The 24,172-nt window shown below is 58.5% G+C and overlaps 1 protein-coding gene across 1 annotated transcript; it reads right to left on the reverse strand.

Moving 5' to 3' along the window:
• Window positions 1-1,009: 1,009 nt before the first annotated feature.
• Window positions 1,010-13,319, reverse strand: STAP2 (signal transducing adaptor family member 2). Its single transcript, XM_032762301.2, has 14 exons — window positions 13,214-13,319; window positions 10,210-10,281; window positions 9,436-9,564; window positions 9,295-9,351; window positions 8,380-8,531; window positions 7,727-7,858; window positions 7,318-7,387; window positions 6,448-6,550; window positions 5,709-5,786; window positions 5,131-5,247; window positions 4,741-4,782; window positions 3,150-3,227; window positions 2,118-2,225; window positions 1,010-1,881 (listed from the first exon to the last, which is right to left on the reverse strand). The coding sequence occupies exons 1-14, from the start codon at window positions 13,313-13,315 to the stop codon at window positions 1,823-1,825; spliced, it is 1,299 nt and encodes a 432-aa protein (XP_032618192.1). The 5' UTR covers window positions 13,316-13,319; the 3' UTR covers window positions 1,010-1,822.
• Window positions 13,320-24,172: the final 10,853 nt, after the last annotated feature.

Genomic DNA, 24,172 nt, shown 5'->3' on the forward strand with positions numbered 1-24,172 from the left:
AGCGGCACGGCACCGCCGCTTTCAAGGCGCTATCGAGTGCAACGTACAGGATGGAGGGGGACGGGCCTTGCATCACTCGGTCCAGCATCATTGCGCACCGTGGCACGTGCCAGAGACAAGCTGCCCAGGTCACTGCTCGGAAAAGTCCGGTGCGCAGGCCAGGCCAGTCACTCTGGCCGCCTGCTTGCAGGGGTTAGCAGGAAGGGAGGCAGCCTGTGCAGATCAGAGAATTGCAGGGGGGGTTCTGGGTTGGGCCCTGGCCTAGGAGAGGGAATGATTCACAACTGAGGCTTTAAAGGGAATTTGCCATTTGGAAAAAACACTGATTCACCCTGAGAGGAATGAAGGATCTTTTCTGCACAAAGGGAATTAGGAAAATTAAGGATCTAAATTAGCTGTTACAACCTAAGAAAGATCTTGGAGCCAGTGTGAATCATTGCCTGAAAACATCTGTTCAATGTGCAGCAGCAGTCGAAAATGCTAAACAGTGTTAGGAACCATTAGGAAAGAGAGAAGACAAAATATCACAATGCCACCCTATAAATCCATGATACAGACATACCTTGAATGCTGCCTGCAATTCGGGTTGCCCCATTTCAAAAAAGATATTGGAATTGGAAAAGATATAGAGAAGGGCAACAAAAATGATTAGCGGGCTGGAACAGCTTCCATAGGAAAAGAGGTGGAAGCGATGGACTTTTCAGCTTGGAAAAGGGATGACTAAGGAGGGATATGATAGAAGGAAGGGTTATTTACCCCTTTACATAACAAGAACCAGGATTCACCCAATGAAATGAACAGGCAGCTGGTTTAAAGAAAACAAAAGGAAGTATTTCTTCATCCAGCGCACAGTCAACCTGGGGAACTCATCGCCAGGGGATGTTGTGAGGGCCCAAAGTATAACTGGGTTCAAAAAGGAATTAGATCCGTTCATGGAGGATAGGTCCATCAATGGCGATTAACCAAGATGGTTAGGGGGGTCACCCTATGCTCCCTGGTCAGCCCTGCCACTGCCCCATAATTCTAGCTTCCAGGCCCCCTGGCATGCCAGCCACAGGTGTGCCACTCCTGCCCCCCAGCTCTGCCTTTGGTTTACTGCACTGTGAAACACCCCTAAGCAAACTAGGCATAGGAAGGCGTCGCCCGTCTCCCCCGCCGCCCAAGTCTTTTAACTCTGAGCCGCAGCATGCAAAGGGCCTGACCTAGGCAAATGAGGCCGAGCGCAGCACCCAGCCCCTGGCGCTTCCTCCTTGATCTGGGGGCGGGATTAGCCCCTCGCCCACAGCCCTCCTGGGACTGCGGGAATCACATGGCTATTAAAGGTGCTCGGGCGTTACCCGCAGAGACCCCCTTGCTCTGCAGCAGGGCCAGTCACAGCCTGCCGGGGTCTGGATTAGCTTCCTCTCTGGTGGCGAGAGGGCCCATGGGGCATCTTTCCCTCCCTTTGGCCCTTGCTGCTTCTCTAGGCACGTGGCACCCACAGACCACCCCCTACCAGGCTAAGGGGCAGCCACTTTGAGCCATGGAAGGGGGACAGCCAGGGCCCATGCGAGGTGGCAGCCTTGCCCCTAGAAAAATCACTGCGAAGGACCCAGAGCTAAGGCTATCTCGGGGGGGCTGCAGTTGGGCAGAGGGTGCTGGGAGCCCTATAAACCCGTGTTTCATGGTGCTGGGAAAGGGCCAGAGAAGCAGGGCTGGGCCTTGGGTACGTGATCAACGCTGCACAAGAGCCAGGAGAGGTTGGGGGCCAAGGTTTTGCTCCCCGAGAGGATTGGAACCCTGTGTCCCCAGCAGACGCCTCCTCACCCGCCAGGCCCTCGGCTCAGTTCTCAAGGTTGGCTCTTCGCTTCTGTAGCTTCTGCGCCAGCTCCTCAGAGATGTCTATGGGGAGAGAGAAGGTGGGTACAGGACCCCTCTGGAGCTGGGACTAAAACCCAGGGGTCCTGACTTGCTGTCATCAGCTCTAGCCACGAGACACCACCACCTCCCAAAGGTGGGACCACAACCCAGGACTCCTGGCTCCGACCCCTGCTCCGGCCACACAGTAACCAGCAATGCTACACTCAACTGAAAGTCAAGGGCAGTGGGCCACATCTCGTGCCAGGGGGCCCCCTTACCTGGGGAGAAGTCTCCGACCCATGAGGTGGCCTGGTGGGAGGAGCTGCTACCATGTTTGAGGGTGCTGCTGGGGCTGTTGGGACTCCTGGTTAACTGGCCTTTAGTGGCTGGGAATAGAGAGTGCAGAGCTGGTCATCAGAGCATGGGAGCCCCCATCCTCGCCTCCGGCCCCATCCTGCTCCACCTCCCAGGCCGGAGATCCTTTCCATGACTCCCGCAGCCTGGGATCTGCTTGCATGGGTAGCCCTTGGGGAATCCTGCAGTGCACTGTGGGGGATGGGAGGGAGCCTGGTGCCCTGGGCAAGTCACTTCCCTTTTCTGTGCCTCCGTTTCCCCCCTCTGTACCATGTGGCTGGTGATACTGAGGGTCTGTGTTTGTGGGGATATACAGATAGGAAGTGCCAGAGAAGCACTCGGGGTTATTACCCACACTGCTGGAGGTCAGGTCTCAGTTCAGACAGCTGTACGGGGTTTCTGGACGCTGGGGTCCCAACCCAAGAGGGTGAAGTGAAAGCACCCTAGGGACTCGGGACAGCTCCCCCTTTATCTCCACTCTGGCTGGGGCACATCCCCCCACCCCCACCGGAGCTCTCTACTGTGCGCCCACCCTGCTCCCCACTGGCCTGGCCAAGCGAGGCAGAGGGAGATGGTGGCAGAATGAGCTTTGCCTTGGGGTTGCCAGATCCCCAAGGTGTAACGGCCAGCTCCAGAGGCAGCCCCGTGGGGCAGTCTCTGCTCCTGCGTGGGCCAGTGGGGATGCGGGAGGGGGCAAGTCGAGTGGCTCCCAGGGCCTGAGCAGAGCCAGGTCAGGCCCCAAGCGAGTGGGGGACAAACTAGGCTTATCCTGTTGGAACCTGCATCTCTCGCTGCCCCAGCAGGGGCGTCCTTAGCGGCCAGCTAAGGGCTCAGGCACGAGCTCTGGCAAACGAGACAGGAAAGGGGGGCGGTTAGAGCACTGAGGGTGGGGGATGGAGAGCAGAGAGCCCTGGGGGGACAGGGGCGGGCACCGAATCAGCTGGCAATGGCTGTACCTGGCTTGCCGGTTGGTATAGGCAGCGAATTGGTCTGGCCGCTCCCTCCCCACATCACCTTCACGGCGCCCGCTGGGGCTGAAAGCAAAACGGAAGACGCTCAATCCGCTGGATCCTCCCAGCACATCCCCCCACCCTAACCCCCCAGAGCTTGTCCCTGCAGCTGGAGGGGGAACCCGCATCTGCCCCGGAGAGAGAGGCCAAGGAACACCCCAATCCAAGTCACTTCTGAGCACTGGGAGTGTTTGGAGCCAGAGTAAAACTGAGCAGCCCAAGACGACCCCTGAAAGCGGGGCTATGGGGTCAGCATCCTTGGCAGGATGGGGGCCACCCACCCAGCTCCTCGCCCTCATCTGCCCATCCCAACTCATCCACCCTCCCTCTCTGTGCCCTCCCACTGTGACATCCTCCCAACTCCCAGTCCAGCAACCGATTTCAGCAGGAGTTGGGCACCTAAAGACCTTTGAGGCTCTGGGCCTGGGCAGCTAGGATGCAGTTTCCAGCAGTCCTTGGCCACGTAGTATCGCGGCTCCTGTCCAGTCCCCAGCCAGGCTGCCATGTGTCGCCCTACCCCAGCAGGAGGCTGGGGAGGGATCCAGAGGACAAGAACCCGGCTCAGATGCTACCCACCCTGAGCTGCATCCACACTCTGAACCCCGGGGTACTGAGCCCCCTGCCCAGGGAAGACCCAACTAGCAGCCCCCACCAAAACCGCTGATGGGCCCAGGCACACTAGTTCCGCATGGAGGAAATTCCAGGAAGCGGCTTGTGCCAGCCAGCAGCACCCAGCCTGTCACTACCACCAACCCCTCTCTCGTTCTCTGCTTCCGGCTCTGACTCGGATTCCTGGCTTTCCCCCGGCTCCGCCCTGAGGCCTGACTCAGGATTTCCAACTCCGGCTCTGCTCCCTAGCCTGGCTGACTCCTGCACCAACCACCCGGCCCTGCTTATGCTCCAACCACTAGGCCTGACTTCTGGTCCTACCCGCTAGGCCAACCCACCCACGTCCTGGTCTTGCCAGGCTGCCCCTGCTGGTCCTTTCACCTCTCCCCTCATGTCACGCAGATTTGCCTCCTCTCTTTTCCCTGGGATTCCCCCCCTTCGCCAATCACTGTCAGAGAGCAGCTCCTTCTCCTACACTAGCTGTCCGGGGACCAGTCTCCCAAGGGAGGTGTTGGAAGCACTAGACAAGACCCATCCCACCTTGGGAGCCATGGGAAATGGACTGGAGGGTCCAACAGCCTTTTCTGTCCCTGACCTCTGGGAGAGCACTCGGGGCTCCAGGCGGAGCAGTGGACTTGACAGCCCCCAGCATCCACCAGTGCGGCTAGCTCCATTCACCCTCCTCTGGGCTCCCAGGGGTGCTGCATCTCCCAGTTGTATGGCTGGTCTGGGGCAGCAGATTCTGCAGGTGGCAGGAGCATTTCCCTGCCCCTAGGGCAGCCGTGGGGAAAAGGGGAGTGCAAAGCCCAGGTGTGGGGGGCAGGGCGGGGGACAAGACCCCGGGTACATCCTCTGTAGCAATGTAGCCTCTTGTGGTGACACAGTATCTCCATTTTAAAAGGTCTTGCACAATCGCCTGTTTACTCACAGCTGGCTGACTTTGCCTTTGTTCCCGTGATCGCTGCCACGTCTGGAAAACACAATCGAATGAGAGAAGGGGAAGGAAGGGGGCGCCTGAGCTGGGATCTCCGGGGGAAAAGCCAGTCTGTGACTTTTCTCCAGTACAAGGTCCCATTCCCACTCCCTGGTGCCAGCCTCTCCCTCCTCGGGAGGGATCGTGCCCTTCCATGCGGCACCAGAGATTCCTCTGAGTAACTGCACCAGCGTGGTGGCCCTGGCAGGCTCAGCAATGAGGCCAGTGTTATTTTATTCACCCGCCAGCAGGGGGAGCACCATTTTACCCAGCTGTGCCAGCACAAGGATAGGACCCAATCTCCCCAGATTTGGGGGGCCCGAGGCAGGGCAGACTCCAGCTCACCTTCGTCATTCATGTAGGCTTGGTCTTCATCCTCCTTCCTCATCTCAAACACAGGGGTAGGGGCAGGGGGCTTCACCAGGGCACTGTTTCTGAAGCTGGGCGGAATCGTTGCATCCACTTTGGCACCAGCAGAAGAACCAGACGGGCACAAGGTTAGGCAAGGGGCACTGGTACACAGTGCGGAAATACAGATCCTAAAGTACAGAGCTCTGGGTGAGCTGCCCAGGCCAGGTCGGAGCAGGGGGGTATTGTGGGGGATGCGATAGTGTGGGATGGGCACAGCGAACATGTTAAATGCAACATCCAAATGGTGCCAACAGACATCAGGGCACTGCTGTGGGGGGAAGCTCGCATTGCTGGGGTCCCAGCTGGCAGGGGTGGGGCACTGCTGTGAGGGGAAGCTCACAGCTGCCCTGTGCCAGCTCTTCAGAGCTGCGTTGGGGTCAGGCTGTGGGAGGTCTGTGGGGCCTTGCATGCAGATTCTTCACAACTCAACAGCCCCGAGCCCTGGAGGAACAAGCCAGGTCCCCTGAGCTGCAGCCAGGAGCAGGCACCTGGAGCAGGCTGGGCACATTCACCTCTGGAGGGCTTTGGGCAGGGGGGCAGGGACGCTTTCCAGACGCTCTCGCCATTCTCCTTATCGGTCTCCACAAACTCTGCAAAACACGCCAGAAACAAATGGGTCTGAGAGCTGGGGAGGACGGGGGGACTGGCCATGGGGGAACATGAGGCTGGCATGGGACGCTGGGCAACCCCATAAGGGCAGGGGGCAGAAGGAGAGGTGGCTGGGGGCAGGGGGGAATCCCAGCTCTGGGAGGGAGACCCAGTGTTGGGGGGGCGGGGGGCAGCTCTGGGAAGGAAGGGGCCTGGATAGGGAGGGCTGACCGGGCTTGGAAACAAGCAGCTGAGGAGACTGGGCCAAGGTCCCCTACACACAGCCTGGCCCAGGGACCGAACCACTTCCACACACCCTCCAGGCATCAGCACTTCACCCCACCCAGCAGTCATATCCTCCCCGCTGTCCCCCACCCCCGCATCCGGGCACCCTCTCCCAGACACACTGCCAAATGCGCGTGCCCCCCTGGGCCCACCCTGCCAGCCCTCATTGCCCACCCACACTGAGCCGTCCAATGTACATGCATCCTCCCCCATGTGCACCCTTCCCCCACCCCACACTCAGGTGTCCCTCCCCTTGAGGTATCTGCCACATCCCCGTATCGGTGCCCCTTGCACTGCCACCCGGCTCACCCACCCATGCAAACCCAGCCCCCGTGCCCAGAATTCGCACCCGGAGCCCTTGAGGCGGGGGAAACCCACCTAACTTCTCCGAGTAGTCCTCGTCCAGGATCAAGGGCACCAGAGTCTTCTTGGTGTTGGAGACGAAGTACTGTACCACCTCGGACAGCGAGGAGCAGTGGTGCTGGGGGGGGGCGGGGGGAGATCCTATCAGCAGCAGTTCTTGGCCACCCTCAGGCCCCTGCCACTGAGGGACTGACCAGCCTTTGCACAACCCCCTCGGGGCTCCTGCTCCTGGCCTGCAGGGCTCTCCGTTCCTAGCTGACACCCCCAGTCACTGCTGGGAGGAGGCAATGGCCCCAGAAAAGTCCGTGAGCTGCAGACAGTCACCCCCTGCCTCAGAGACATCCTAGCCTGTTGGGCCGATGGAGCGGATCAGTGCATCCAAGCCGGAACGCCACCTCTCCCCGTGACAAGCGCAAGCCCGCCATAATGCACTTACCTGTGCAATATCCCCATGGGGAAATATCCTGCCTGACCCCCAGCTGGCAGCCAGTGTGTGCCCTGCAGCATGAGGGTTACCAGCCCCTGGTACTGTTATCCTAGCTGGCGTAACGGTTGAGATTATTCATATTTCTACACCTGTGGCTTTTGGGGGATCTTGATGAGCCATTTGCCACATCGTTGGTTCATGACATAGGGATGAATGGGGGAGCAGAGCTGGGAACTGCTGCCTGGAACTGCTTAGCTGTGTGTGTGTGTGTGTCCTAGGCCCTGTAGAGCTTATGGAGATTCTCCTGTAGCATAGGTGATCAAGGCCTGGCTTCTACGCCTGCTATCACCCAGATGTTCCTTGGTGGCTGTGCTTCTGGGAGCCGTTTGATCCCCCTGGGGCCCAGACCCAGGTCCCAGTTTCTGCATAAGGTGGAGATGCAGAACCGGCCCACTCACCGGCTGCTCAACGTCGACGACGTATTGCTGTCCCACGCGGCTCACTCTGTAGTGCTTCACAAGCGGGGTGCTGCAAGAGAAAGATGGGGAGATTGCTCAACCCAGCCTTCACACTGCTTGTGATCACAGCCCGTGTGCACTGGGATTCCCCCCTCCACACTAGTGCCAGGATTCACACTCCCAGCCCCGTGTGCACTGGGGTCACCCCCTCAACACTAGTGCCAGGATTCACACTCCCACCCCCGTGTGCACTGGGATCACCCCTCTCTCTCTCACACACACAATAGTGCCAGGATTCACACTCCCAGCCCCATGTGCACCCCCTCAAACACTAGAGTCAGGCCTGTCCCCTTCCAGCCCCCAACCATCCCCCCAGCAGGTAGCCCCCGACCATCCCCCACCTTCTCACCCGTTCAGCATCTGACGCGTGGTCACCGAGATGCTCTTCCCGTCGCCCCCCGGGCGCAGCAACATGTTGCCACAGTCCGGGTTCCTCTCCAGCAGGACCTGGGCCTCTGTCCTGGAGACCTTGAAATAGCAGCTGTGAAACACAGGAGAATGGTGCACTAACTGGGTCCTGTCCTAACCCTCCCTGTGTGACCTGGGACTCTCAACCCCCCAGAGTCGCTGGCCCATGGCCCAGAGCCTCTGGTTTATTGCAGCTCTGAGACCATCAGGACAGGGGAGACGGTGAGCTGCAAGCCAGCCAAGGCCCCTGCTGCTCAATTCCCCACCGTGGGCTGGCGCGAGCAGGGGCAGCTAAGGTAACGGGGCCAGACGACTCTGCTGCCCCAGAGCATGGACAGAGGGCGGGAGAGAACTGGACAACGAGGCCATCAGATGGCATGAGCTGGGGCAGGGGAAGCACCAGGGGCCACTTGCAGGGCAAGATGGAGGAACACCGGACAGGCTGGCCTGGTGGCCTGGCCTGACACGGGAGGGGAATGCCAGACAGGCGGCCTGCCCTGGCAGGACATGGCAGGATGGAGGATGCCAGTGACACGCCCGCGGCACCTGCCCACGACAACCTTGGGTTCTCCCTCCGGCCCAGGCCCCACTCACGCCGGCATCTGCTCCTCCACTGACTCGTAGTCAAGGGAGCTCATGGTGCAGCGCTGGCTCAGCTCGGCCCGTCGCTCCTGCTCTTTAGAGAGGGCTTCGGACATCATGTAGATGTGGCCGGGCAGCAACATCAGGCTGGAGGGGACTTTCATCTGCAGGGACAGGACGACACACGAGTCTGCCCCGTGACGTGCTGTGACCACGGCCTACAGACCAGACTTCCACCAACTCCTCTCTCTTGGGACCCCAGCGCTGCTCCCATCCCTGGCCCAGTGGGGGCCTCACACCGGCTCTCTGTGCGGCCCACGAATCAGCCAGCAGGAGGCGCCAGCGCTGCTCCCACCTTCCTTCTCCTATCAGTCCCGCCACGGCGCCAGAGCCCTGGACTCTGACCAGCAGGGGGCAGGCTCTCTGCAAAGGGCCTCCAGGGGCTGAATCTGACATACGACAAGGGGGCTGGAAACCACTGGGAGGAGAGCCCAGAGTGGGCTCAGAGCACCCGAGGGAGACCTGCCCTGACAGGGCTGTTGAGAAACACGGACTCAAGGCTGGACAAGGGCTCTAGGGTCCTTCAAGGACGAGCTCTCGCCACGCAGGATAGCTGGGGGTGAGAGACGGGGGGCAGGGGGGCAGGGCTGTGTCTGCGCGCGCAGGTTTGGGGGGAGGCGGGTACTGGCGAGTGTATCTAGGGAGGGCAGGGGCTGAGTGTGGGGAGGGGCGGGGAGGACAGGAACGAGCGGGGGGGCGCGTACGCAGGGTGAGCAATGGTGTGCGTAGGCTGGGGGTGTGGGGTGGGTTGTGCGGGGATGGGGTGAGCACCTGGGGGTGCAAAGGCTGGGTCGGGCAGAGGGGGGCCGAGAGGAGGGCAGGCCAAGGGGGCGGACTTCTTATTCTAACATCAGACGGGCAAGTTACCTCCACCATGGTGAGGATGAAACCCTTCCACATCTCCCGAGCTTCCAGGCTCTCAGCCTGCAAGGGAAACACATGTTACTGGGGTAAAACCCAGAGCATGTGGGGGAGGAGGGAGGCACAGGTCGTGCAGGGCGAACGTACCTTTAACTTCACTTCCTGCCCCCTCAGCTTCAGGTTGAGCCCCACCTCATCATCGCTGGCCCTGGGGCCACTCCGGAGGCAGCCGTCAGTCAGGGACACGAAGGTGTCCAGGTCGATCTTCTCCACGTACTGCAGAAGGCAAAGCATAAATCAGTGCTGGTGGGGTGGCAGGGTTGGCCAGCCCCATTCTTGCAACCCAAAGCAGGGCCCTAGGTGCCTGCTAGGGAGCCCTGCCTGGCTAGCTGCCCCCCAGCTCTTCTCTGGGATGGGTGTGTGCGAACACTTCTGGGTTGCTGGTTCAAACCAAGCCCTGCTCAGAAGCATGGCTGACAGGAGTTGGCTGGGTCTCAATGGGCTGGTGCCCACGTCACCAAACCCACCCCTGCCATGGGCACCAATTGGCTCCCCAGCCACCAGGCCCATGGCCGCGCAGGCTAAGCGAGCCCCTCGCCCTTAACGGCGGCTCGAGGGAATGGCCGCCCCCATGGGCAGAGGAGGGGGAGGGGGACTCTTTCCCAGGTCAGACGGATCGAGGCCCTTGCCACCTGGACAGCATGGGAGACCCACAGCAAGCCGAGCCTCCCCAGGAGGGATGTCCCACCAGGAGAGTTGAGACAGGTGGGCCTGACCCACAGAAGTGCTGAGCTCCCAGTGGCTGGGCACCTGCCAAGATCAGGCCTTGAGAAGACAGACCCCCTCTCACCCCCGAGGCTTTCCCAGGTCGGACCGGGGAGCACCACACAGCAGCTCATCCGTGGGGCAGCTCCTGCCTACCTGCACATCTCGGCTGGCGTGGTAGAAAAACAGCGTGAGCCCCCGCAGGCCTGTCCAGTATTTCTTATACCCCTGCAGGGACAGAGCAAAGGGGCATTGGAGGCTGGGACCGGAGGGGGCCAGCCAAGGGAAGGGTCGCTCAGGTGAGTGGCACAAACGCACTCGGCCTCGGCAGCGAGGGAAGCAATAACGACCTATTGACCATGCACTGTGCAGATACCTGCCCCCCAGCAATGCCCTAGCCCTGTGCTGAACCTGGCATGGCCAGGAACCTGCAGTGGGATGTTCCCGGGATGTTATGGTGGGGGGGATGGCGAATCAGTGCCCACCCCCTCTCCCTGCAGGCTGGTTTCATCTCTGCATGGTGGACCCTGCCCTGCCAGGGCAGCTGGTCCAGCCAGGCCCTCATCCCCACGCCCGGGCAGAGGATTGGTCTCTGAGGAGGCTGCTTTGGCTTCCTTCAGCACCTGAATGATGCACTGTGGTGTGTTTTCTCCAGCTGTGTGGGAGCCCTGGAACAGGGGCAGCCTGGTGGGAGCCAGTTGCTGCCACTGGGGAGATTCTTGGTGCGAGCTGATGCTGGCCTGACACGGCAGCCCCCTGCCCCAAGTCGGAATCAGCTGCCAAAGCCCGTGAGGGAGGGCAGAGCCCAGACACCTTCACGCGTGGGCTGGTCGGGAGGGCTCAGGAATCAAAGGCTCTGTTGTTCGCTGTTTGCCATCAACAGCCGAGTGTTGTGACCCAAAATAAAGGTTCTGCTGCCTCTTCCCCTGCTGCCCACCCCTGCCAACAGCTCTGTACTGGCCCCTGGGCCAGCTGGGCCCCAAAGTGGCAGATTCACCCATGGCAGCGGGCACACCGAGGGCACGCACACGCCAAGATCCTGCCCCTTTGGGCCGCCACAAAAGGGTGCCGACAGCTCACGCTCACCAGGAGAGCAGCCTCACACACAGGTGGGTACATGTCAAGGCAACGCGTACATCAGGTGTCAGCATCACCCAAGTGCAGCCATGTCACGGTCACACGAACCAGGGATGTCACACTCACGTGTGGCTGTGCACAACTTCCACTTGTGCACAACGGGAATTGAAGTCCCGGGTTTAACAGTTAGAGGACAGGCCTGGGAGTCAGGAGATCGGGGTTTTGAACCTGGCTTTGCCACTGACTCACTGGGTGACCTTGGCCAAGTTGGTTCTCTGCTCTGTGCCTCAGTTTCCCCATCTCTAATATGTAGCTAATGCGCCTCACCCAACTCTGTAAACCACCCTGAGATGTAGGGCTGGAAAGGAGTTGAGCAAGTGCAATGTATAGTTTGAAGGTTATTCCTACAGGGCACGTACAGGGTCAATGCCCATCCCCATACTAACGGGACAATGCCGCTCTTCACAGCTCAGTCCCACATTCTGGGGGCCTAGAATTCTCCAGGCTTCTAAAGAGACCCCAGATCGTCTCAGCCATCCCAAGAGGATGACATTGCCTGCTGAGATGTCCTTATCCAATGCCAGCAAGCTAGTGAAAGACCCATCCAGGGCAAACAGCCTGCGTGTCACACAGCCTGACTGGAGGAGCGCCTGCCCCTGTCCCATTAGGTTTATGGCGTGAATGTGACAGGTATCTGATCTGCATGCCAGAAACAGCTGTCCTCAGCAATCCAGACAGCAGGAAAGTTCAGGGGCCATAAATGCAACCAGGTTAATGAATGCAGCCCAGGCAAATGCGTTTAAATGTCCAAGTATGTTTCAGCGGCGGATTGTCTGTGGTGTTCGGAAAGAGAATTGCCCCCTCTCGGGCTGTCAGGTTGGCACCCAGCACCTCGGGCCCAATCCAGGGCCTGGTTATGTCAATCAGCGTCTCTACGCTCAAGCTCGTACTTCATCCAACAACCATCAAAAAGAATGACCCAGGCAAACCACGTGGTAGAAAGCCACAGGGAGCTCAGGTTTGGCAAGAGGAGGGTTTGCAGTGCAACAGACGCCGGAGAGCACAGGGAGCCTTCACAAGGCAGACTAGACAAGCATTTCCACAGAACTGGAGGGAGTATCACCTGTCCAACACCCCACCCACCGCCACTGCGCCCTGCGCTCCCTTCTGCGCACCTACTCCAGGATTTCCCAGCCATTGCCGCTTGCATTGCCCCAACTCTGGGGCTAGCTGCACCGCGCAGGGGCTGCTGTTTCTAAGAGCCGATCTTGGTGAGACAGTCGCACTGGTTGAACTCAACGGGTGAATTTAAACCAGGGCCAGAGCCTGCATGGATGTCCCTAGTTCCAGTTAAACCAAGCGGATTTCAGTTTAGCGAAAGTCGATTCGAAACGGGCTTGAGCTAAACTGAAATAAGTGGGTTCATACTACCCAGTGCACTTCTTTAAATCCACACCTTAGGTTAAAGCAGTGCAACGTTCTTGCCTAGACAAGCCCTTAGAAACAGGCTCAAGCCAGAAAAATCCACTCCGGATTCGAAGGACCCCAAAGCTTGAGGTTGTGCCTTAGCCTGTTAGGAAAATAGGGGCAGCCGGTAACATCTGGCTTTGCAAGTTTGCATTTGGCTTCTGCCTGGTATCGTCTACACTTGAAAGTTAATTCAGATGAAGGTAGGGAGTGGATTTAAAGGGCTATCTTTATGCTAGAACAACAGCGCACCTAGGCAAGCCCGATTCGGCAATGGCAAGCGTTTCTAGGAGGTCTGGGGCCTTGGCACCTGAGCACCCAGAGCTTGCCGGGGGCAGGCACCTGGAAGATCCAAGCTGGCTACAAAGTTCAGCCCTGGCTTGGGGTTCAGAGTCTGACGCAGAGTCCTGGAGAGCCTGGCTCTGGGCTTTGGGACCGGGACCAGGACCACTTCTGGGGGGGGCTCTAGCTTCTTTCGCCCCAAGCCGGCTCCCCACCCCGATCTCTCCGTGCCAGGGCCCCGGCTCGGGGGAGACATGGCACCAGAGGTTCCAAAGTCACAGCTCAGCCCTTGGCAACTCGGAGGCTGCCCTGTCCCAGCCGGGGGGGGCCCTACCTTGTCCTGGGGCCCCTTCTTCTCCAGGAAGCCCTCGTAGTAGTGCGGGGGCGAGCTGGGCTTGGGCTTGGCGCCCCGCAGCGACGGGGGCAGTAGGGCCATTGGCCCCCGGGCAGGGGCGCAGGGGAGGCTCCCGCACGGAGCCCGCAGTCCCGGAGCAGGAAGCGCAGGGGAGGAATAAACCAGGCGTCGTGGGGATTTTGCAGCCCGGGCGGGGTCCTCCCATGCGCGCACCTGATTGGCCCGCCCGGCTCCCTCCTGCAGGTGAACGGGCCGGGAGGCACGGCCAGGCCACGCCTGGCTCGCGGGGCGACTCCACGGGGGGGACTGCTCCTGCTCCCGCCCCGGCCTGGGAAAGCAGAGCCCCCCAAACACAACTAGCTCCTGGGAAAGCAGAGCCACCCCCTCGCTCCTCCGCTCCCCCCGGCCTGGAAAGCAGAGGCCCCAGACAACGAGGACTGCTCCCCCCTGGAAGGCAGCGCCCCCCCTCTTCCTGCTCCCCCCCACTGGGAAAGCAGAGCCCAACACAGCACTGCTCCCCTGGAAAGGCAGAGCCCCCCCACTGCTTCCTGCTCCGCCCCCACCCTGGGAAAGCAGACCCACACACACTGCCCCCCTGGGAAAAGCAGAATGCCCCCCACTGCTCCCCTCCCCTGGCCTGGGAAATGCAGAGCGCCCCACAGACCACAACTGCTCCCCCTGGGAAAGAGAAGCCCCCCACTGCTCCTGCGCCACGCCCGTCCTGGAAGGCAAAGCCCCACACACACTGGCCCCCTGGGAACCGCAGAGGTCCCCCAACTGCTCCTGCTCCCCCCAGCCTGGGAAGAGCAGAGCCGCCCCAGACCCACTGTCCCCTGGGAAAGCAGAGCCCCCCACTGCTTCCTGCTCCCCCCCGGCCTGGGAAAGCAAGCGCCCGCCCAGACACACTGTCCCCCTGAGAAGCAGAGCCCCCCCCCATGCTCCTGCTCCCCCCCGGCCTGGGAAAGCAGGCCACAGACAGCACTGCTCCCCCTGGGAAGCAGAGCCCCCCCACTGCTCCCACTCCCCCATGGCTGGGAAAGCAGAGCCCACACACACACTGCTTCCCCCCTGGGAAGCAGAGCCGCCCCCACGCTCCCCTCCCCCCTGGCCTGGGGAAAGCAGAGCCACACACATGGGTCACTAGCTCCCCCTGGGAAAGCAGAGCCCCCCTCACTCCTCCCCTGCCTGGAAAGCAGGCCCCCCCCCCCCAGCTGCTCCCGCTGGCTGGGAAAGCAGAGCCCCCACGCTGCTCCCCCTCCGACCCCCTCGACGCTGGGAAAGCCAGAGGCCCCTCACACTGTCCCCTCCCTGGCTGGGAAAGCGAGCCCCCCTCGCTGCTCCTCTGGCCAGGGAAAGCAGAGCCCCCCCCACTGTTCCCTCCCTTGCCTGGGAAAGCAGAGGCCCCCCACTGCTCCTGCCTCCCCGGCCTGGAAATAGCAACCACCTCCCCCCAGCCTGGAAAACCAGAGCTCCACCCACTGCTCCCCCTCCCCTTATCCTGGGAAAACAGAGCCCCCCTCACTCCTCCCTCCCTGGCCTGGGAAAGCAGAGCCCCCACACACTGCTCCGCCTCCCCCCAGCCTGGGAAAGCAGAGCCCCATCACTGCTCCCCCTCCCCTTGGCCTGGGAAAGTAGAACGCCTCCCTCACACACACACACTGCTTCCCCACTTTTCCCTGGCCTGGAAACCAGAGCCCCACACAGCTCCAGACTCCCCTCCTTCAGTCTGCTTGAACCAGCTGCCCAGCACAGCTCCCCACTGCTCTATGCACCCTCCGGGCACGCAGGAATTCAGCCCCCTGAACCAATGGCCCCCGCACGCAAAGCCCAGGGAGCTGGAGTCAGGTCACTGGCCACCAGGGAGGTGATTTGCTTTGATCTGGTGATCATGGTTTTCATGCAGGAGCCGGCATTGGAATGAGCAGGGTTATCATTTGTACTGTGGCCGCCTAGGGCTCCCGCCTCCCCTGGCACAAACAGAACAGAGAGTCCCTGCCCCAAAGAGCTGCCAGGTTCAGTATGAGATCAGCACCAACCGGTGGACACAGACAGAGCACAAGGGAACAGCAAGACAATTCTGACCACAGGCCGGGTACATTAGAACCAGCGGATGCTGCTTCGACCCGAATGGAGCCGGAAGCCACACGCTCTAGGATCTGCCTGCGGTTTGGGAGGGAGGGCGAATCGCCGCTAAACCCAGCTGCCTCTCCCACGCGAAACAAGGGCCCGTTTCGGCAGGTGGTCACGCTGTGCTTGGCTGGTACGGTTCCTGTTCCTGTGCCCAGCTACTGCCTGGGCCTGGAGGTTGCAGTTTGTCCACACGGCCTGGTTCCTGTCCCAGTCAGTGTCACAGCTGCTATTCTGAACAAGGGAGCAGCAGTCATGGGAAGGTCTCCCATTCGTGGGAGAGGACCCCACCCCACAAATAAAGGGGGAGGGAGACAGCAGCAGTATAGTCCCCCCCCCACAAAGCTATAGTGCTAGGGGAGGAGGAGAGGAGCTGACCCCAACAATCAGGAGGCTGATGGGACGGGCGGAGAGAGTAGGACGCTTTCTCCCAGCTAGAAAGTGCAGCCGGAGGGGTCCTGAGAGCTTCCCAGGTACGTACGCATAGTAGCCCGAGGCTGATGTGATGGCATCACTCAGGTACTGCCCTGCTCAGCGCTCGGTGCCGTGAGATTCCCGTCTTGGACTCACGCAGCCCCATTACAACAACCACGCTGCTTGCACACAAAAGGGTGGGAGAAGGTAGGAGCCCCACAACCCCCCCGCACTCCCCACCCTTCCACAGCAGCTTAAAAGAGAAAGGAAGCAAAGCAGCTTTGGCACTGTGTGGTGACGGGCACCATGGGGAATCTCTCCCATCCTGGCTTTGTGAGGGTTGCCCCATGGTGACCCTGCCCTGCTGGGTAAAGGGTTAACAAAGGGAACCAAACACCTGACCAGAGGACCAATCAGGAAATGGGATTTTTCAAAGCTCAGGGAGGGAATGTTTGGGTCTGGGTCTTTTTGTCTGGCTCTCAGCTATGAGAGGGGATTTTTCTTTCTTTCTATCTTCAAGCTTCTAATCTTCAGTTTCAAAGTTGTGAGTACAAAGGTAGAAAAACAATAGGCTGTTCTTGTTTTTTTTTTTTGTATTTACATGTGTGTAGTTTGTTGGAATGTTTTAAATTGGATATCTTTTTGAATAAGGCTGTTTACTCATATTTTTTTTCTTTTAAGTAATTGACCCCTGTATTATTGTCAACTTGATACAGAGAATATTTTTATGTCTTTTTTCTTTCTTTTTTATATAAAGCTTTCTTTTTAAAAACCTGTTTGAGTTTTTCTCTGGTTAAGGCTAAGGAAGAAGGGAGGGGGAAATCTCTTTTGTGTTAGCTTGACTAGGTTTGAATCTGCATAGCTCAGGGGAAGACCGGAGGAGGGGGAAGGTAAATTGCCCTCTCTGTTTTGCATTCAAGGAGTTTAAGTACAGTATCGCCCAGGATAACCCAGGGAGGGGGAGCTGGGGATGAGATAAAGAGGAGACAAGGGGAGGAGCTTGTTTTCCCTTTGGTGTGAGACTCAGGGCCTCTGAGTCTTGGTGTCCCCCAGAGAAGGTTTTGGGAGACCAGAGAGGGAGTCAGGCCCCGGAAATTCCTGGCTGGTGAAAGCTATATCAGATCTAAGCTGGTAATTAAGCTTAGAGGGTTCATGCTAGCTTCTCAGTTTATAAACGCTAAGGTTCAAATCTGAGTAGGAAGCTACAACACACAGTCCCTTTGCTGCCACCCCCTTTCTTGCCCTGTAGGGGTAGAGAGGTGGGGTAACTGCTCCATGCAGGTGCGCCCCCACTGAATTTTGGCATGCCCCTGTCTGGAGGGCAGCAGTGGAACGTAATGGCAGGGGCCAGTGAGGGGGGGCACTAGGAGTATATGGTGATGACCTCGCTACTGCCCCCCCAGCACCAGCCCCTGCTACCTGGCCTGCAGTTGGGGATGTGAAAGTGCGGGTATCTGAGGATGCTCCGTGGACTCCTGACACTTCTGATCTCCCTAGTCCCATCCCACAGCCTGCATGTCCCCCTCTGCTGTCTCTGCCTCTTGCACAGAAGCTGCCTGCTCCTCCACACCCCCAGTCTAATCCTGCTCAGAGCAGAGCACTGGCCTGTCCCCACCAGAGCCCAACTGGTGCAACGGGGAGAGATTTTAGGGGGGAATCTCAGCATAAGCCAAGCCCAGGGGCCTGCTCCCACAGAGTTAACAGCACAGGCCGGAAGCCTGCAGAAATAACTAAGCAACTAAAGGAAATCCCCAGAAACACATGGGCTAAACTCTTCTGAACCTGGCAGCAGAATGAGGAACTTGGCAGAGCTGAAAACAGGAATTGTTGAATCCCCAACCACGAGAAGGTCAAAATTCAGATCCAGGCTGTGCTACTGGGGGCTATGCCGTGAAGGGCTGAGCTTCCCAGAAGGAGAGGCTGGGCGGGGCATTGCGCCGCTCTTGTTATGCACAGACCCTGGGACAGACACCCGGAAAGCGATCTCTTGCAAGCACCGAGTGATGACCGAACACCACGTTCTCCAATAAACACCAGGAAAACCCCAGTTCATAATAATGATCAGGGCTGTCCAGAGGATTCAGGGGGCCTGGGGCAAAACAATTTTGGAGGCGTCTTCCATTAAAAAAAGTTGCAATACTATAGAATACTATATTCTCGTGGGGGCCCCTGCGGGGCCTGGGGCAAATTGTCGCACTTGCTCCTCCCTGCCCCCCCCCCCCCCGGCAGCCCTCATAATGATCATAAATAGGCCAGGAAGGATTCTATTGTTTCATTTTTAATTAACTCTTACACATATTCACTTTCATTTCCAACTCTTGGTATATCTTATGAATTCCAATTTCAACTTAGTCACTCAACACGATCGTTTCTGTTTTTAAAAGCCTCAGACTCTAGTCATTATTTTCACGGAAAAAAGGTCAGATTGGGGCCATAAGGACCGTAGAAGGGGAGAATCAGAAACAGAATAAAATACAATCATTGCATTTCCAATTAGTTTCTCAAATGACTAACAGAGTCAAAACTGGCAACAAAACGGGGCCTTTGACATCTGAAATTTGTACACAGCCTAGCCAAATCCAGTTGTAGGATCAGATCCCATAGGAGTCTAACTTTGCGTCTTGCAAGTTTGTTTCCAGTGGCTTTTGGCTGCAGAAAGAAAAAGAGGATAATGGACTATTAGTGCTTACAATCAAACCTTTCCGGCCTTAACTCCATATATCAGCCCCTGGAATTCCTCCCAACCCCTTAAGGAAAACAAACCTTAGCAAGAAAATGGTTTAAAGGGTTCTGGACTTAAGGAACCAAAAGATGAAGGCTGAAGCCAATGGGAGTGTTATCGATTTATCCTGCTTGTAGTAGCCATGGGGTTCAGCCTGCTTCATGTTCCCACTGTGCTAGTTTTGTACAAACAGGTAAGTCTCTGCCCCAAAGCGTTTGCAATAAGATCTGGATCTAATCCAAGATCAGTTAATTCTTGAGTCTCCTGCTTTAATTGGCTGTGTCACTTGCCCCACGTTTCATGCACCAATGGGGTCAAAAATTGATTGGCTGCATAATTGTCCTGGACTTCTGATCAGAGCTTCTTGGAACTGATGCTGGTTCGTGCCAATTAGATTAGTCATTTCAGAGATTAGAAGATTAGAACTACAGAGGGGGCAATGTCCACTTAAAAATCAACCTTGTGCCTTTGTTACCTCCTGGTGTGACTAGCAACCGCCAAAGATGGCACGGCCTGAAAGAGATTAAAGGAGAAACATGTTTTCTTGTCTGTTTTCCTCTAGCTTTGTGCTTTTGACAGGACGCTGCCTGCAGCCTGTGTCGCTGCCTGCCCTGTTGTCCATGTGGGTCTTTCACACAGACACAGGAGAGAGGGAAAAAATTAAAACCACAAAAAACCATCAGCTGCAGACTCCTGTTATGAAACTGAGGCCATTTCAAGGTGGCGCTGGCCCTTTAAGGCCCAGTCTTGGGTGGCTGGCTGCTGGAGAGTGACTAGTCGGTATTATCTGTGGCTGGAGTTGGATTTTGCCCCCTTTAGCCCTGCATGCACCTGACAGGAAGACAGCGCCTCTGGATCCTGTTTGTTGCTAGAGAAATATTTATTTCATGTCTTCTGCCCTGCTGGGTTACAATGCCCCAGACACAAAGAGCAAGCGCCCTCTGGTGGCAGAATGACGGTATCACGCTGTCAGCAGCCTTGCCACCGCAGCCCCCCAGCACAGGGTGAGCTGCTGATGGGGCCGCCCCTGGCTTATGCATAACTGAGGTTACAGATAACTACAGCCCCTTTCACCTTCAGAGGTTAACTTAACCTCACAGCGCGCTGTGCGTGTGTGTGGCGGGGTTAATATTCCTCCCCGCCCTGGTGTACAAAGGCGGGAAACTGAGGCACAGAGTGAGGAAGCCAGAGTCAGGGACAGGGCTGGGAACAGAACCCAGGACCCCGGAAATAGTAACTTCTGGACAAATGAGTTGATTCTAAATGAATAAGGGAGGGGAGTGGGGGTCTAATGGTTACAGCGGGGGGAGTGGGAGTCAGGACTCCTGGGTTCTATTCCCAGCTCTGGGAGGGGACGGTGAGTTGGTGGTGAGAGCAGGGCAAATGGGAGCTAGGGACCTGCAGCTGATTCGATCCAGTGTTTGCAAAGTGGGGGGCTCCATGCACCCCCTCACCCCCCCAGGGGCTCCATGCACCCCCCCCCATCTCCACCGCCCAGGAGCTCCATGCCCCACCACACCCCATCTCCCCTCCAGGCTCCATGCACACCCCCATCTCCACTCCAGGGGTTCCATGCACCCCCCACCCACCCCATCTCCCCCAGGCTTCCATGCACACCCCCATCTCCACCCTCCCCACTACCCCCATCTCCACCCCAGCGGGCCTCCATCCCCCGCCCACCTTCCCAGGAGCTCCATACCCCGCCACACCCCATCTTCCCTTCAGGCATCCATTGCACCCCCACATCCACTCAGGAGCTCCATGCACCCCCCACCACACCCCATCTCCCCTCCAGGGCGCCATGCACCCCCCCACTACCGCCGTCTCCACCTCAGCGGGCCCATGCCCCGCCCCACCTTGCACCCCCAGGAGCTCCATGCATCCCTCGCTCCTGGCGAGGGGCCCCTCCCGGGCGGGCTCCCCGGGCTGGGTGCCCCGTCGGCTGGGGGTGGAGGCGAGAGGACAGGTCGCCGCATATTCATGCTGGGAGAGCAGCCGCCGGAGCCAGTGTACTTGTGTCTGATTCACTGCGCCGAGGGGTAACAGAACAGGAAGGGGTGAGCGGACAGCCTGGGCAGGTAGCGGCCGGGGCGGGGGGCGCCTTCCTTGCTCCCCCCATGCAGCGGGCCCTGCCCCCTGCCACGCCCCCCCTCACCTTGCGGCTCCACCCCCCGCCTGCCACCTCCCCCACTGCTCTCCTCGCACCCGCTCAGACCCCACGGCCGCCCCCCCAGTCCTCTCTCGAGCTGCCCACTCCCCTCTGCCTGCCCCCTAGTCCTTCCCCCGCATCCCTCGAGCTGCCGATCCCTTTCCAAGGTCCTGTTCCTGCTTGGAAAGATCCACCTGCCTCGGGTGTCCCCTTGCTCCGCTGGGGGGTGGGAGTGGTCTGGGGGTTGCCCCCCCCATGTGACACAGACACGTTGCTGTTCATCAGTTCCTGGGGGAGGCTGGCCTGGACCAGTCCTTCCTGAGCCATGGGGGATTCCTGGCCCCCGGAACAGCAATGGAGCCCCCAGTCCTGCAGCGGGTGGGTGCACAGAGCCCCCAGTCCTGGGGTGGGGGAGGGCTAGAGGGGGGACTTGGATCTCCCAGCCCCTGTAATCACCACTTCTGTTTGGGAGGGGGGCAGCCACCTGCTCAGCAAGATGAGTGAGAGTTACATGAACTCCCCCCTGCCCCCCCCCATTCCAGCCCCGTGTGCCCCATGGCAAGGGACCTATAGCACATTGGGGACCCCGCCCCGCCCCCCTGAGTTTAGGGCAGTGGCTGCTTTCCTCCTGTGGAACAAGGCTGGGAGTTAAGGCCCAGCTCAGATTGTTACCAAGCTTTTCTCCTGCCCTGGACAAACTTGCACCCCGGGTAGAGGTAGCACTGGCCATCAGCAGGGACTAGTGACAGGTTTGTCCCTGCGGCTTTACGGCTCCTCTGGGCCGCAGCCTCCAGATGGCCAGGGGGGGACGCAGACGCAGGCACTGGGCGAGAGCAGGTACAGGCACAGAACGCAATAGGCCGTAGGCTACGGGTGGCCCGAAGAACATTCTATTTTGTATTGACACAGTCCTCCCGGGGCCACTCCCCTGGGGCGTTTCACGTGACGCGTTGGGAATCTGCCCCATTGCTGTGGGGAGGCAGTGTCCCTTGCAGCCTCCCCAGTTACCTCCTATCGCCTTGCACCGCAGTTCCAGGAGCAGCTGCTGTCCCATTCCATCCCATCCCTGTGGCAGCAGCTCGGTAGCGCCCCCCCACTGGTAACCTGTCATAGCCCGGGCGGCTCTGTTGCCTGCTGGGATGTGGCAGCCCTAGCCAGGGTCAGAGCCCCACCTGCCCGGAGCTAGGCAAATCGGTTAAATATTGACTGTGGCCTCTGGATCACGCTGAGATAATGTGGCCAGCCTGGAGCCCCCGGGCTAGTGAAGAAGATGGACGATCGGAACCAGAAATGGGCACCGCATGCTGACCCCAGCAGATGTTCCCCCTTTCCCCAGCTTGCGAATGGTCCGCGAAATTCTCCAATTTGTTCCATCTTGAAGATTCTTCATGGATCTTCCCCTCCCAGTCCCAGCACGCGCCCGATAGCCCCCAGTCATGCCCTGTGGGGTTAGCCAAGTCACAGGGTAACGTTGCTGGTCCTTGACTGGGCGGTTTAGGTGACTGGCTGGAAATTTTATTCTCAAATAGGCCGTTTAGAATTTGGCCTTGGTGAATATTCCGGCTCCAAACTCGCTTTTGGAGGGATGTGCCCTGGGGATGCTCTGGCACTTGGCGGGCCTCGTGTGTGGCCGGGAAAGGGACCGAAGGCGACTGCGTCAGAACTCGCCTTTGAATTCAAACCAGGATTCTCAGGCAGTTTGGACTCAGCTCTAAGAGGGAGGCTGGGCTGTTGGGACGGGCAAAACCAGCTGGCAGGCGGTTCAAGCGAAGGGATCCGCGCAGCCATGAGCTGAGATGGTTTCTGTGCCAATCCCCGCTTTGCGTGAGTCGTACGACCAGGACCCGCCTGGCTGGCAGCGCCCCACCCACGCACACACACCTGCTCTCTGTGCTCGGGCATCTCTGGCTGGGAGCCAGGGGCCACATGGCCAACTCCCTGGGGTGTGGGGGGAGGATTCTCCCTAGCTAACCCACCCAGCACGCCTGCCAGCCATTCAGAAAAGCAGGTGGTCGGTGCCTTTGTCTGGTGGGTCATTCAGCTCTGTCTGCTCCCCAAGGGGTCCAAGCAGGGACACTTTGGCAGGGTGTGGGAGGGTGACAAGGGTTGGATTGGTATAACCAGGACTCTGGGCTATGGGTGGTGGAGGGGTGCATGGCAGCCCGAACAGCTGGTACCTGGTTTTCTTTTTTCCTTCTAAAGGGCTTGTCCTGGTACTAGTGAAACCGTCGCAGGAAGTTTGGGAAGTTGCTGCTACCCCGCAGCTAAAGTGCTGTATATGGACCAGGTGGCCTGTTGCCTCTTATTTATTTTTTTATGCCCGGCTTTCAATCTCTTTGGGCTAGAAGCCCCCCGAGAACTAAACAACAGGGGGCCAGCTCCTTGCAGAGGAAAATCAGCAGCGCTCCATCCAGGGCAGGGGCTAGGGTCAAGGACTGGGCTGGGTCCTAGAAACCTGGGCTCAATTCCTGGCCCCGCCCACACACTCCTTGAGCGACTCACTTAAGGTGGCACTAAACTAGCCTGCTGGTTTTATGAGAAGGATAATAATTATCATCCCTAGCTCCTCTGTGGGCCTTTCCATCTGTTGACCTTAAAAGCAATTGACAAATGAGGGCAGCAGCACGATCCCTGTTGTACAGATGGGGAAACTGAGGCACAGGGGGGCAGTGACTTGCCCCGGGTCCCCCAGCAGGTGTTTTCAGAGCCAGGGGGCTGCCTAACCCCCTCCTTCTCTTTTTTGGGACTTAATAGTGAAGAGCAGTTTCGGGGGGGCAGATTTTTCAAAGGTGACATGGGATTTTGGGGGCCCAATTTGAGACCCTTCAGAAGGGGCTGATTTCCAGGAGGTGCTGCATGCCCGCCTATCAGCCCCTGTAAGGTGCCTGAAGATGGGTGTGCAAAAATCAGTAGGCCCCGCTAAAAATGTCTTTTGTAGTTTTAAAAATTGCCCAGGTTGTTAAGATCTCTGGTAAAGCCATTATATGTTTGGGGTTTTTAACAGTGACCCTTTAATAGACTCATTGGTTTATTCTCATGAGCTATTAATTATACTGATCCTGCACCATTCCATACCCCACCTATCTGAGGATCTCAAAGCACTTGGCAAGCTTGAGTGAGTTCAGACTCCCCAACCCCTTGTTAAGTAGATCAGCATTATCATCCTCAGTTTAGAGGGGGAAACTGAGGCACAGAATGGGGAAGCGGCTCATCTGACACGACACAGGTGGTGAACTCTGGAGTGAGACCTGGGCTCTGTGGACCTCACGTCCTTGCTCTAACCACTAGCTATGACACTTAGAGATGGGGTTTTAGTGGATAGATCTCACTCCTTTCTCAGAGCCAGGAAGAAAACTCAGGAGTCCTGAATCCCAGTCCCCTGCCCTAACCACTAGATATCACTCCCCTCCCAAGCAGGAAATAGAACTCACGACTCCTGACTCCTCGTCCCCTGCTGTGAGCCATAGACCATGCTCTTTTCCGGAGCTGGGGAGGGAACCCAGGAGTCCTGACTCCCACTTCCCCA

This window comes from Chelonoidis abingdonii, chromosome 11 (genome assembly GCF_003597395.2).
Source record: "Chelonoidis abingdonii isolate Lonesome George chromosome 11, CheloAbing_2.0, whole genome shotgun sequence".
Lineage (NCBI taxonomy): Eukaryota > Metazoa > Chordata > Testudines > Testudinidae > Chelonoidis > Chelonoidis abingdonii.

Bases quoted from the DNA above. Each gene is read 5' to 3' on its own strand.
- STAP2 (XM_032762301.2), bottom strand. From the start codon at position 13,315: ATGGCCCTACTGCCCCCGTCGCTGCGGGGCGCCAAGCCCAAGCCCAGC. The intron at 5,787-6,447 runs GTGGGTTTCCCC...CGTGTTTTGCAG, and splicing joins GGACTACTCGGAGAAGTTAG to AGTTTGTGGAGACCGATAAG. The intron at 2,226-3,149 runs GTACAGCCATTG...CTCTATTCCCAG, and splicing joins TATACCAACCGGCAAGCCAG to CCACTAAAGGCCAGTTAACC.